At 39.3% G+C, this 13,950-nt stretch overlaps 1 protein-coding gene across 1 annotated transcript in view; it reads left to right on the plus strand.

The window, feature by feature from the left end:
* LOC127626889 (disintegrin and metalloproteinase domain-containing protein 12-like) overlaps nucleotides 1-13,950 on the plus strand; it is a 143,932-nt gene that overhangs the window by 94,340 nt on the left and 35,642 nt on the right. Inside the window, exon 11 of the mRNA XM_052102993.1 lies at nucleotides 3,389-3,537. Within this exon, the coding sequence (XP_051958953.1) occupies nucleotides 3,389-3,537 (149 nt within the window). The remainder of the gene's footprint in view (nucleotides 1-3,388; nucleotides 3,538-13,950) is intronic.

The raw sequence follows: 13,950 nt of genomic DNA on the forward strand, positions 1-13,950 counted from the left end.
GCTGAGCTGTAGTCTACAAACAGCATTCTCACATATGTGTTCCTTTTTTTCAGGTGGGAGAGAGCAGTGTGTAGTGTAGATGCAATGGCATCATCAGTGGAGCGGTTGTTGCGGTAGGCAAACTGCAATGGGTCCAAAGAGGTGGGCAGAGCAGAGCAGATGTAATCTCTGATTAACCTCTCAAAGCATTTGCTGATGATGGGGGTCAGAGCAACAGGACGCCAGTCATTTAAGCAATTGTTTGTGGCTTGCTTCGGTACAGGCACAATGGTTGATGTTTTGAAGCATGTGGGGACTACAGACAGAGAGAGGGGACAGATTGAAAATGTCCGTGAAAACACCTGCCAGTTGATTCGCGCACGCTCTGATGAATGCCGTCTGGACCCGCAGCTTTACGGATGTTCACCCGTCAGAAGGATCGGGTTACATCCACAACAGAGACGGAGAGTGAACCAACCTCTGAAGCGTCAGCCACGAGTGCTCTCTCCGCGAGGGCGGTGTTATTGTCCTCGAAACGAGCATAAAATGTATTAAGTTTGTCCGGGAGAGATGCAGCGGTGTTCACGGCGGAGTCTTTATTCTATCTAAGCTCTTCGAGATAACTTTGTAACCCTTTTGCTGCTTGTGAATATCAAACTCAAAAAGTCAAAATGTCAAGTCAAAGTAGCTCTAACCCACACCTTCAATCTCGTTTCATTAACTGGATGCCAGGTTTGCCGACTCTTGACACTAATTAGCTTTTGTTGACATCATTAGTTTAGGGGTTCTCATACTTTTTCCAACCTACACTGTGAATGTTTAAATTATATATTCAAGATGTACACAAACAATACAATAATTTATGTGTTATTTGTTAAAACACATTGTGTTTGTTGCATTTTTGTAACTTAGATGATCAAATTTACAAATGTATACAAGCATGCATGTAATTCCAAAGGGTTCACCTAATTTCTTGACACTGTATTTATGTATTTCTTTATATTACACACCTAAGTTATTATTAACTTTATCAGACAAAATAAAGTCTTTATCAGACAAAATTGAAATACTATGGGACATTCCTGACACCATCCCCCATGACACCATCGATCAACTCCAGCCCTGCTCCACCTCCCCATCACAGCAGCCGAGCCAGACTCGGTCTCTCCATCCACCTTGAAGCACTGTGCTGATCAGCTGTCTCCGGTGTTCACAGACATCTTTAACACCTCACTGGAGACATGCCATGTTCCAGCCTGCTTCAAGACCTCTCCTGGACCCCCTGCAGTTCGCATACAGAGCTAACAGGTCAGTAGACGATGCAGTTAACATGGCCCTCCACTTCATCCTCCAGCACCTGGACTCCTCAGGAACTTATGTCAGGATCTTGTATGTGGATTTTAGCTCTGCCTTCAGCACCATCATCCCGGCTCTGCTGCAGGACAAGCTCTCCCAGCTGAGTGTGCCTGACTCCACATGCAGGTGGATCATAGACTTCCTGGCTGATAGAGGCAGCATGTGAGGCTGGGAAACATGTCTATCTGACTTCCGGACCATCAGCACTGGTTCCCTTCAAGGCTGTACTTTTCTCCCTGTACACTAACAGCTGTATATCCAGTCACCAGTCTGTCAATCTCCTGAAGTTTGTGGATGACACCACCCTCATTGGACTCATCTCTGGCAGGGATGAGTCCGCCTACAGGTGGGAGATTGATCATCTGGTGACCTGGTGCAGTCAGAACAACTTGGAGCTCAATGCCGTGAAGTGGAGATGGTTGTAGATTTCATGAAGAACCCAGGCCCACCCATCCCCATCATCCTGTGTGACTCTCCTGTTGACACTGTGGAGTCCTTCCGCTTCCTGGGAGCCATCATCTCGCAGGACCTCAAGTGGGAGCTGAACATCAGCTCTCTAATTAAAAAACCACAGCAGAGGATGTACTTCCTGTGGCAGCTGAAGAACTTTTACCTGCCGAAGACAATGATGGTGCACTTCTACACCTCCATCATTGAGTCCATCCTCACCTCCTCCATCACCATCTGGTACGCTGCTGCCACTGCCAAGGACAAAAGCAGACTGCAGCTTGTTATTCGTTCTGCTGAGAAGGTGATTGGCTGCAATCTGCTATCTCTCCAGGACCTGTATGCCTCCAGGACCAGAATAAGATTGTGGCCGACCCCTCCCACCCAGGACACAATCTCATTGAGACACTCCCCTCCGGCAGGATGCTAGGGTCCATCAGGACATTTTTCTCTATATATTGTATCTTAAAGATAGTTTATTATTTATCTTACTATGTTTATTGTTATTATAGGCATCAAAAACCTTGTATGTGAAAACTTACTTGGCAATAAAGTCAGTTCTGATTCTGATCAGTGGCTGATACATTAATGTATCTCTAATAGAATTTATACATAATGGAAGTATTGATGTATTGCCCTAAATGCCGATTTACAATAAAAAAAATCATTATATTAAAATATTTCTCACTATAATATAGTAGAAAATACTTCATTACAGTATTGAGAATCTTGTGAGAATCACAATTTAGAATAATTATAATTCTAAATAATTCAAATGAATGGGGAAAATACACAATATAAACTAATAAACTATAGATAATTTCTTTTTTATATATATTTTAATTTCAGGATAAAAATGATCTTGATGTGTTTTTATTTTTTGGTATTCCATGTGCAGTATGTCTACAATTGTCTCATTTGTTTCTATTTTAATTCATTAAAAAATAAATAAATTAGGAGACACATCTGAGATAGAGTTGGTCCTTAAATGAAACCTTGCTTTTAAACTCTTCTGAGAAAAATTCCTCAGTTTTCATTCACATATTGCCACGCAAACAATCATTCAGACACAGAACCATCGACTGAAATTGTCGTTTTTTTCCCCTCATTTTAATTCTATTTTCACATTTTTGGCAAACACTTCCTTACCAAAAAGCGACTTACAGGAATGACTGTAATTCTGTCTGCCCTACTTCAACACACACCCTTTCCCAGATGATGACTGCAAAATGGTTTGGTTCAGTTTTGGCACCGTCTGAGCAATTACAGCAACGGCACACAGATCTTGAGTTATGCCTCTCTGACAGTTTTGTGGAAAAGTAATTACAAAGGCCGTTAGTGTCTGATCATTACAGATTGCTCTCCTCATGTGCAACAACCCGTATTCTGAAAGAAAAACAAATGCACATGAGGAAATTTTGAGACTTATCTAATTTTGGGAGGGAAGGTGGAACATAATGGATAGCACCTCTTCGGTGAAATTACTCATTTGTTTTCAAATGAAACTGATTGATTATACACAATCGTGGAGCTGCTTTCATGCGACGAACATGCATTTATTTTTCCTGCACTTGATTGACTTTTTTTCACTCTCTACGTCTTTTAGGATCACTCCGATAACCCCCTTGGTGCTGCAGTTACTTTGGCCCATGAGCTCGGACACAACTTTGGAATGAACCATGACACGCCAGAACGGGGGTGTGGCTGCAGAGCAACTGTGGACAGAGGCGGCTGTATAATGACCCCCTCGACTGGGTAAGTCCAACAAGTGGTTACGTTAATTACTAGGTCAGAAACATACACAAGTATGCGAAAGCTGTCCCAAGCACTTGGTCAACGCGTAGTCTGGTTGAACGCGTTTAATGTGAGTTCTTGCGTTATTGTCGCAGAAACAAACGTCAGTACTCAAGGGGGCGATAGAGTTACCTTCAGAATTATGTGCCATTAAACTGGCTGTGTTATTATTCAGGTAAGTTGCTTACTTGCTCAGCAATATTCTCTTCAAACTGTTGCTCTGCCATGACAGTAGTTGACTTGAAAGAGAAGACAGTTCACACTAATGTCTGCTATACCACCTCTTGTGGCACAGTTGAGAATGCAAGGCATTCTTGCATTGTGTTATGAATTACTGTCCAACACATTGGAAATCAACAACATATGAAATAAAACTCGCTTAGCTAAAGGCATGTTTCAGCCTCATCACTCAATGTACATTTGCGCTGACATTACAATAGCTAATTAAATGAAAATGTGTAGGGTGATTCCCCTGAAAGATGAAACTCTGTGTACATTTTGGTCTTTCCCATTTAAAAAGTAAGTAAATCCATGACACGTTTTGGTGGCCTCCTTCACGCTGCATGACTCAATCTGTTTGTTTGTGGTTAGCTCTGATCAACATCATCTCTTTCTGCCTCATTACTCCATAATAAGCTCCATTTGGTCAACTGCACAACACCAGACCTTCTTACCCCACACTAGGGGAGCGCATCAGACGTTAGCCTTTAGCCACAGCTGCATTAGCATGCTTCCAATTGACCTCGTGTGTTGATAACAACTGCGTCATTCAAACTCCGCTTATACATATCTAATACAAACATCAGTGCATGTGCAATTTGTTTGTAAATGTATGTTGTGTCATGTGTTGTACTATTAGACAAGACGTCATTTGTACACATTTTATGGTCAGATGTTTAGGACTCCCTGAGGTCCTGTGATCAAAAAAACTACTTAAAACAGAGAATAAAACACTTCAATTTCAGCTTGTACACATTACATTCTCAAATAATAAGAGTGTTTGATTAAGGACCAGACTTAAATTGTGGCTCAAGTGTTTTGAAGCACACATTTACTTATAAGAAAGTGATTATATCTGTGGATGTTGTTAAGGCAATAAACCACATGAGGCGACGCATTACTTTAATTTTAACATTGGTAAAGGGTGTTCTTTGGTATGACATTACGCAGAGCACTTAAAATCTCCCCTATAAATCCCATAAAAATTTCTAGATCAGCCCCTGCAGCTAAATCTCTGGCACCACGCTTTACTGAACAAGTGCCGCTCCGCCAACACACACATGCGCAGAGGCATGTGATGCGCTGCTCAGCGTAGTATGTGCTCCACACAAACTCCATCTCTGATGTAGATGATCAATAGTTTGGTCCCCCTATAACATGCATTGAGAATGACACCGGACAAGCATTTTACCAGATGTTGAACGAGAAGCGTTTTACACTACTGTGAATTAGCCTACAAACAAACACTCAAACACTTCCTGGAGTGCTCATCACTAGACTTTCAAAATAAAAGCCTTAGAAAATTACAACTGAAATGTGTTACCAATGTATAGTAAAATTATTATGGTTATTAATATTGGAAATTACAATAAAAAAATTTTAATACACCTTTATTAAAAAAAAAAGGTCTTCACAATAATATTACAACCTCACAAATCCAAAAAAAAGAGATATTAATAGTATTTATTATTATTATTATTATTAAGTAAAAACAAGAAAAGAAAGCATTAAATCATCATCATCATCTACTGTACAAAGGATCTTGTTTATCCCCCAAATGTACATGAAAAGTTCTACACATTTAACCATGTTATAATAGGCATGCTCTATTCTAAGCCGAGCCACCACCAATCCTTTGAAGACCTTCAACACATCCAGAGAACCCTGTCCTGACAACTTATTTTTTTCTAGATTTCCAAATAGCAAGTTTTGCTGTATCAGACAAAACATTCAGTAAAATCAACTGACTTTTTCTTTTTTCTGTAAACTTTGGACCATATATAAACATTTCAAAAGAGAAAGATTCACCAATTTCAGTAAACCATTGAGATAAAAATGAAAACAAATAATTTAACCGAGCACACTGTACAAATAAATGAAAAACCGTTTCAACGTCTGTACAAAAGGGACAACCCACCCTTACAGAAGGATCAGTGTGCACCATGTAGCTCGCCCCATGTACGATCCTCCACTGAAGGTCACCCGTTCATTTATCAATTGGGTGTTTGTATAAGGACAGCCAGCAGCCTGTTGGGGAAGAAATACTTCCAAAAAATCTGTCCATTTTGTTGAAGGATGTCCACTCATTAGCATTAGATGCTTTCACACTGGAAATACAGAGGGCTTTTTTTCCCTACTTCCTCAAAAACTCCAAGTCTGAGGGGTTTTAAAAGACAAAAGACACTTCCTGTCATCTTGCCATTCTCCCACAGCAATAGTTACATTAAGAGAGGGGAAAACATAAAGAACCCCCTTTCTCCATTGATCAATTGCTACAGAGTCTTTTGCCAAAGTCTTATGATCCACATGCAAAGACTTAAATATTTCAGTAGTAGCTCGTTTCAGCAGCCGCAAAGATCTCACCCCAGTCCTTTTACTCAATTCCTTTTGCAATTCCTTATGTCTTTGTGCATCCAGCAGCAGTTAGACATGAGTCTTGAAGGTAAAAAGTCATTAAGAAAAAGTGGCTCTTCAAAAAGCCATAATCCAGCATGTGTATCTGATGAACGTGAAATGGTAAACACCTTCCATGCCTCCAGAACTGACTTGTAGAAGGATGTAATTATAGAAGGATGTAAGATTCACACGATCATCATTCTGGAGCTCCATTAAGAACAAATGTTTGTCCAACCCCATACTTCTGACTCGCCTGAGAAGAGCAGAAGCTGTCTCTAGCCATGATACATCCATGTGATACACCAGTCTCTGAGCTGCTTTTAAATGGAAAGCCATAATTCTGGATCTAATGTCTATCAATCCTTGACCTCCCTCTTGAACAGGAAGGAATAAAGCAGCAGCATGAATCCAGTGTTGTCCAGACCAAAAACAATTCCTCAATAAGTCCAACAGGAACACCTGCTGTACAACTTGTAGAGTTGAAGCAACCAAATTATTGGTCACTAAATTCCTTCCCCTATAGGACAACTGAGGTTGCAACCATTTCCATTTAGACAACTTGATGCACACTTTCTCCACTATACCCTCCCAATTTAGCTTCGAAAATCCTTTGACCCCAAAAAACTATTTAAGTCCCTCTCTACCCCACTTAAGGTCCCCAGGTAACTTTGGGAGACTCTCAAACTCCCCTTTACCTGCCCAAAAAGCTTCCCTTTTAGCCCAGTTCACTTTAGCTGATGAAGCTTTCTCATAAAGACGGAGTACCTCAGATAAACACTTAATATCCTCAGTGTGATTTTAAAAAACTCTGATATCATCAGCATAAGCAGGAAGAGAAATTTTCAAGTCTGAAAGACAAACCAGGCACATAAAAACATGACAATCTTTATCAAAGTTTAAAAAGCAGTGGCAAAATTGCTAAACTATATAGTTGACCAGACAATGGACAGCCTTGCCTAATACCCCTTAGAATAGGAATTGGCCAACTCAAAGTGCCCCCTACATTAACCATACATGAAGCACCATTATATAATAACTGTATGAAATTTAAAAACATTTTACCAAAACCAAAAACCTTCAATACATTAAAAAGGTAATTGTGATCAACACGATCAAAAGCCTTCTCATGATCCAGGGCAATTAATCCAACATTCACATTGAAACCATTACAAATATCTACAATGTCTCGCACTAAAAACAAATTATCCATAATAGATCTCTTTGGAATGCAATATGATTGATCCTTGTGCACAACCAAACCCAAGTAATGTTTTAATCTATTTGTCAGACATTTTGTTAAAAATCTTATATTCTGTTGTAAGAAGCGCAACAGGACGCCAGTTTTTAAAAAAGGCTAAATCCCCCTTTTTTGGCAATAATGATAAAACAGCATATTGATTGGTAGTAGGTAAAACACCATCTCTTATAGACTCACATAAAACATCAAAATAATCGTGTCCAATGCAGTTCCAAAACCTTTTATAAAAGTCTGCTGGCAGTCCATCTATTCCAGGGGATCGTCCTGAACTGAGTTGTCCCACAGCAGCAGTAATTCAAAGCTAATCTTAGGGGCCACATTAGCTACAGCATCATCATTTGCAGTGTCAACAGCCGATAACACAGCAACTGAATTATCATCACTCACCTCAGCAAGTGGAACAACCTCATCTTGGGCCGCATCAACCAGATTAACGCTTTTATTTGCGACCTTATCCTCTGATCCTACCGTGTTTTCTGTACCTGTTTTCTTATGTGGACACGTAACACTCTTGTGTCCAATGTCTCCACACTCGAAACATCTTATGCTGCCAGTAGTTGCATACACCATATATAATCTTCCCTCATGTTTCACACGAAAAGTGTATTCTCAGGTGATTCTAGCACCATGTACACATCCCGTCTTAAAGATGCAACATGCTTCAGAGACAGATGTTTACATCCAAGCGCAACAGTTTTAAAAGGGACTGACAACCCCCCCCCCAAGTTATTTCATTAATTGTTATACTAGCATCCAAGAAAGAGTCCAGCTGAGGAAGACCCTGAAGAAGCGGTGTCATACAGTCACCATTTTCACAGTTTTCTGCAGCATAAAGGCTTGAATAAAAATCCACAGCATGGTTTCTCATTTCTATAGTCTTATGACTCCTACACAATACATGACTTTCAAAGACGTCGTATCGTGGTACCGTTCATATTACAAAACTGTCTGTCTTGTCACTGAAGTCGTAACGTTTTCCAAAAATACACGACAAATCCGCGACAGGTGTGAACACATTTCAAGACATTTCACTATTGACGAATCCCCGATGACTCTGCCTGGACCCCAAATTACGATTCACAACAGAGTACACGTGAGAAGTAATACGAGATACAAAAACAAATGCATGATCATATGTTATGCATTTCAGAATATGATGTGTATGTTTTAATTATATATTTTATTGGTTACAATATGAAAAAGTACCTCCTACTGAAAAATCGACCTATTTGCTTACCTGACTCTCCAAGAGAATTGGCAATTTCTCTCCAACTCTTCTCTTTCTCCACCCAGTTGTGGGACAGTTCAGAGGAAACTAGTCAAATAGGCACTGGTGCTCTTGCCAATGTTCCACTAATTTTTCCTCCATTTCTTCTGTCTAATGAGACTTTATTGATAGCGCAGCCATGCTTGTTGATGTCCTGTTGCAGGTACATCAGGACTCCTCCCACTGAAACTTCCTGTGCCCTGTTTCTTGCTCTCTCATTGGCTGTAGGTCAATGCTGCTGTTGTATTCAGTCAAAACATATTTCACATTGCACGATTTGGAGTCGCAGACAGTTCCAGATATTTAACATCCTAGATATCTCGCTGACATCAGCGATGCATCGGCGATTCTCTCAAATCACGTCTATGATTATTAATGTATTGCGTTTGTCGTTCACAGGAGCGAGCTCTGATTTGCCTACGATTTCTGGCTTTTGTCGGTGTGGCAGGGCGGAGGGCGGGGCAGGGTCGTAATACTACACACCTGGTCCCGTATTAGGCTAATTATGCCTCCGTGAGGTTTAAAGGCTGACTGCAGAGGGCCGTGCGGGAGAGAGAGATCGTTAGCGGATATGTCCGTCATGTGTGTGTTTGTGTTGTCTTTTAAGTTTATCATTAAACCTATTATTTATATTGAAAAGCCAGTTCTCGCCTCCTCCTTGCCCATCCTTTAACTGTGTTACACTAACCTCACGGAGGCATAATTAGCCTAATACGGGACCAGGTGTGTAGTATCACGACCCGGCCCGCCCTCCGCCCTGCCACAGTCGGCGATCTCCACAAAACTGTCGGCGAGCGAATATCAGGATTAAAATCGTGTAGTGTAAACTCTGCATTAGACGTTATCCTCCCATCAGGGAGTTTAAGACAAGGCATTTCTTTTTGTTGAGCCACCTTATATTCCAGGTAAAAAAAAAAAGAAGTACGGGCATCCATTTCTGCTAAAGACATGAAACGGAACCTTATCAAAGCTCCCTTTACTTTCTCATTTTGGACCAGGCTTGGCTCTCTCTTTTTCTTTTTTAAATCATTATACAATACAGAATTATGTGCATCAACCAACTGCAATTCCATTGAATTAATTTGATTCAATCATATTCTTTATTCTATTGCTACTGTTAGCTGTATACTGCTGACAAATAAAATGTATTTGAGTCTTCCCTACATCCCACCACGGTTGTCCTACAGGACAAATGCAACATTCAATTACTCTACTATTAAAATATATCTAATCGGGCAGCACTAACTCTATTATTAAAAGCCTTAATCCATGTATACCATCTATCATTATGGTGTTTAATTCTCCACATATCCAAGAACTGGATTCTTTTATGAGTTTTGACAATGCACTTGAGGACTGTATATGAGGTTCCTCAGTATTACGGTCTATTGTAAAATTTATAGTGCAATTCCAGTCTCCACCAATGACAACACATCCTTCACTAGAACACTTTTTAAGACTCTCATTAAGTATATTTAAAGAAATTAGCCATTCCTGTCCCACTGTTGGTGCATAAAAATTTATCAGGAAAACAAGCATTCCTGAGCTTTTGAGCTTTAACAACCAACAAACGACCCTTCACTGGTTCCTCTGTACTTATAATACCCACCCTTATGGTTGAAGAGAAAAAGATGCCTACACTTCTACTTAAATTTGTACCATGACTGAGTATTTTGTGTCCTTTCCACCACAAATTCCACTCAGCTTCATTCATTAAATCACTATGAGTTTCTTGGAGAAAGATACTATAAAGCTTTTTTTGATCAATTGTTTCATAGACTATAACATGCTTTACACTATCCCTCCCACATTAATATTTAAAGAGCCTATCCTTAAAATACACCTTCATACACAAAATTAAGATGAGAAATACAGAATAATAAATTATAGGAAAGCAAAGTAAAGACACAGTGTATTTGCTACCTTTTGATTTGCTTTTTCTCCTATTCATTGCTTTACTCTTTCTTATAGTGGTAAGATGCTTCTTCAGCCGAAAACGCATCTTCTCACCAAGTTCCTCAACTCCGAGAAAGTCATTCATGTTAATTTATTTTCCCTACGTTTCATCCAGCAAACTATTAATTTGTTCCAGACTATACCAAGAATCTTTGTTGAAGTCTCCCGAAGAAACTGCCTGAGACATGCTAAACACAAACTCCCTGTGAATTACCATCATTTTCACACATAGAAACTTGTGACTGAGTATCATCAGACTGCTCCTCCTCCACATCCATCTCGACATATGATTTTTCTTCAATTCCATCATTTGCACTTTCCAACTGTTTAGTACCACTAGTACTAGCTACTTCTTCATCGGTATTAACATCAGAAATTAAATCAGTTGCGCTAATCTTAGGGGTCACACGAGCTACAGCATCATCATTTGCAGTGTCAACATCCGATAACACAGCAACTCTTAGGACCTCATCCTCCGATCCTACCGCGTTTTCTTATATGGACACGTAAGACGCTTGTGTCCGACGTCTCCACACTCGAAACATCTTATGCTGCCAGTAGTTGCATACACCATATATAATCTTCCCTCATGTTTCACACGAAATGTATATCCAGTTCATTCTCAGGCGATTCTAGCACCATGTACACATACCGTCTAAAAGACGCAACATGCATCAGAGCCGGATGTTTACATCCAAGCGCAACAGTTTTAAAGGGACTGACAACTTTCCGAAAACGCGCTAACTCATGTTGCAAAATGTCATTGGATACGAAAGGTGGGACATTTGAAATTGTTACCTTCGTTGTCGATGTATACAGCGGAGAAAGCAACGACAGCCTGATTCATGCGTGATGCAGATACAATGTTCTCATGACCAATCTGATCCCCAACTGCAATTAACACATCCTCCACTCTGGCATTATCCTCAGGAACACACCTGAAACCATTACGGAGTGATAATGGCGGGTCTCATCAAGAGATGCCATTCTGCCACACAATCACCAATATATGACTGTTTTACCATTTGCTTTCTAAACCATGTATTTTCTTGAAAGAAAGGAAAAAGTAAATAGGAAAAAGCTAGATTTAGAAACTCTCAGCACTCACAAAGCAGCTCTCATCACCACTTTCACCAACTCCCAGCCAGCAACTCACAGAGAGAGAGAGACACAGAGAGAGAGAGACACAGAGAGAGACACAGAGAGAGAGAGACACACAGAGAGACACAGAGAGAGAGACACACAGAGAGAGACACAGAGAGAGAGAGAGACAGAGAAAGATATCGATCGATCGATCTGAAACCATTTCCAAGTCCAGATACAAGTTAAATGTGCAAAGAGAACTGGCTTCTTTTCTACTGAAGACCTTCAATGGGATTACTGTTATTTTTGCTGCTGCATCCTGCAGACTAGTTAAACATAAAGTTTGCACATGCTCTTATGTAATTGTTTTTTGTTTTCCTATTTCATAGTGAAATAATATATTGTTAGAGGTTTTAGTTTCTTTATACAAAGAGTACTCCCAATCAGTTCCACACAGTGAATTATAGATGCTCTAAAGTCATTAAGAAATAAACAACATTGTATCGGATCCGGATCGGTGTCGGCCGATACTGATAGTCAGGATTGGGGAGTAACGGAATACATGTAACAGGATTACGTATTTAAAATACAGAATATAAGTAACTGTATTCCACTACAGTTACAATTTGAATAATTGGTATTTAGAATACAGTTACATTCAAAAAGTATTTTGATTACTGAAGAGATTACTTTGCATTGTATTGTCATTTGTTTAATTTAATATTTAGTCTTTTCAGATGGAAAACATTTATACATATAAATGATGCGATCCAAAGTGCATTTGAACAGCGGTGAAACACTTTCTTACGATGCATTACATTCATACGAGCAGACAGAGAAGTACATTTGAAGTAAGTTTGGAGCAGAAGAAATAGAAATAAACTTTGTGTAAATTGTTAGCTTTACGCTAAGCTAAAATGCTATTTCTAGCCATTTTACAAGCACATGTTACCAGACACGATCATATTTCTTAATCAAGAAATTTTCATAATTTCTTTTTTCTAGTAAGATGTTTGATATTAGAGTGGAGTGGTGGTGGTGTAGTGGTCTAAAGCACATAACTGGTAAACTGGTAATCAGAAGGTCGTTGGTTCGATCCCCACAGCCACCACCATTGTGTCCTTGAGCAGGGCACTTAACTCCAGGTTGCTCCGGGGGGGATTGTCCCTGTAATAAGTGCACTGTAAGTCACTTTGGATAAAAGCATCTGCCAAATGCATAAAATATATTAGGGCAAAAATCTTATTTTTGATGATAATTGTTGTATTGTTTTCCTGTAAAAATATCTAAAAATCCTTAAAACAAGATCTATTTAACTTGTTTTAGGAACAACACTGCGTAAGATATTTGGGTTTTTCAGAGAATGTATTTTTAACATGTGTATTTTGTCTTACTGTACTGGCAGAGATTGTATAGTCAAAACAAGTGAAAAAATCTACCAGTGCTGAAGAAGTAATCCAAAGTATTTAGAATACGTTACTGACCTTGAGTATTCTAACGGAATACGTTACAAATTACATTTTACAGCACATATTCTGTAATCTGTAATGGAATACTTTTCAAAAGTAACCCTCCCAACCCTGCTGATAGTTCAGGTATCGTCAACGATTGGAAGAGAAACAATCCCCCCCTGAATAAAAAGATACAAAAATAATTTTTTTTGTACTTTAAGAACGAGATGAGTTTTCAGGTTAGTGTATGAAACTGGCGTAACTCTGCAAATTGAACGAACAGAAATGGCGAAGTTTATTGAGCAATTTCTTTGTATGTAGCCTTGAATATGTTTCATTCTAGCTGTCAAACCAAAAAACAACATACATATCTGAAAAAAGATATCGATCCATAGCAACTTCAAATAACATTTTAATCAACATTTGTTGCCATGCTACAACAGCTTCATATTTGGCTCATCCAATCAGAATTTACAGGCCAAATTATATTACAAAGGCCGAACTCGAACCTGTGCCTCCCATATTCGTAACCACTGCGCCATGGCTCTAACATATATTTCATTCTTTTTTTTTTGTGCAGTTATTTTATGACAATGTTTACTTTTTAAATGCTGTATATTTTAAATTCACTTTCGGAGTGAAAGTAATGTGGACATTTTTGTGCGTAGTATTCAAACATAGAAAGCACCTTTAAGTTTGCTGTAAGAATAGTTGTCTTGAATAATCAGGGAAATAAATCACAC

This window comes from Xyrauchen texanus, chromosome 33 (genome assembly GCF_025860055.1).
Source record: "Xyrauchen texanus isolate HMW12.3.18 chromosome 33, RBS_HiC_50CHRs, whole genome shotgun sequence".
Lineage (NCBI taxonomy): Eukaryota > Metazoa > Chordata > Actinopteri > Cypriniformes > Catostomidae > Xyrauchen > Xyrauchen texanus.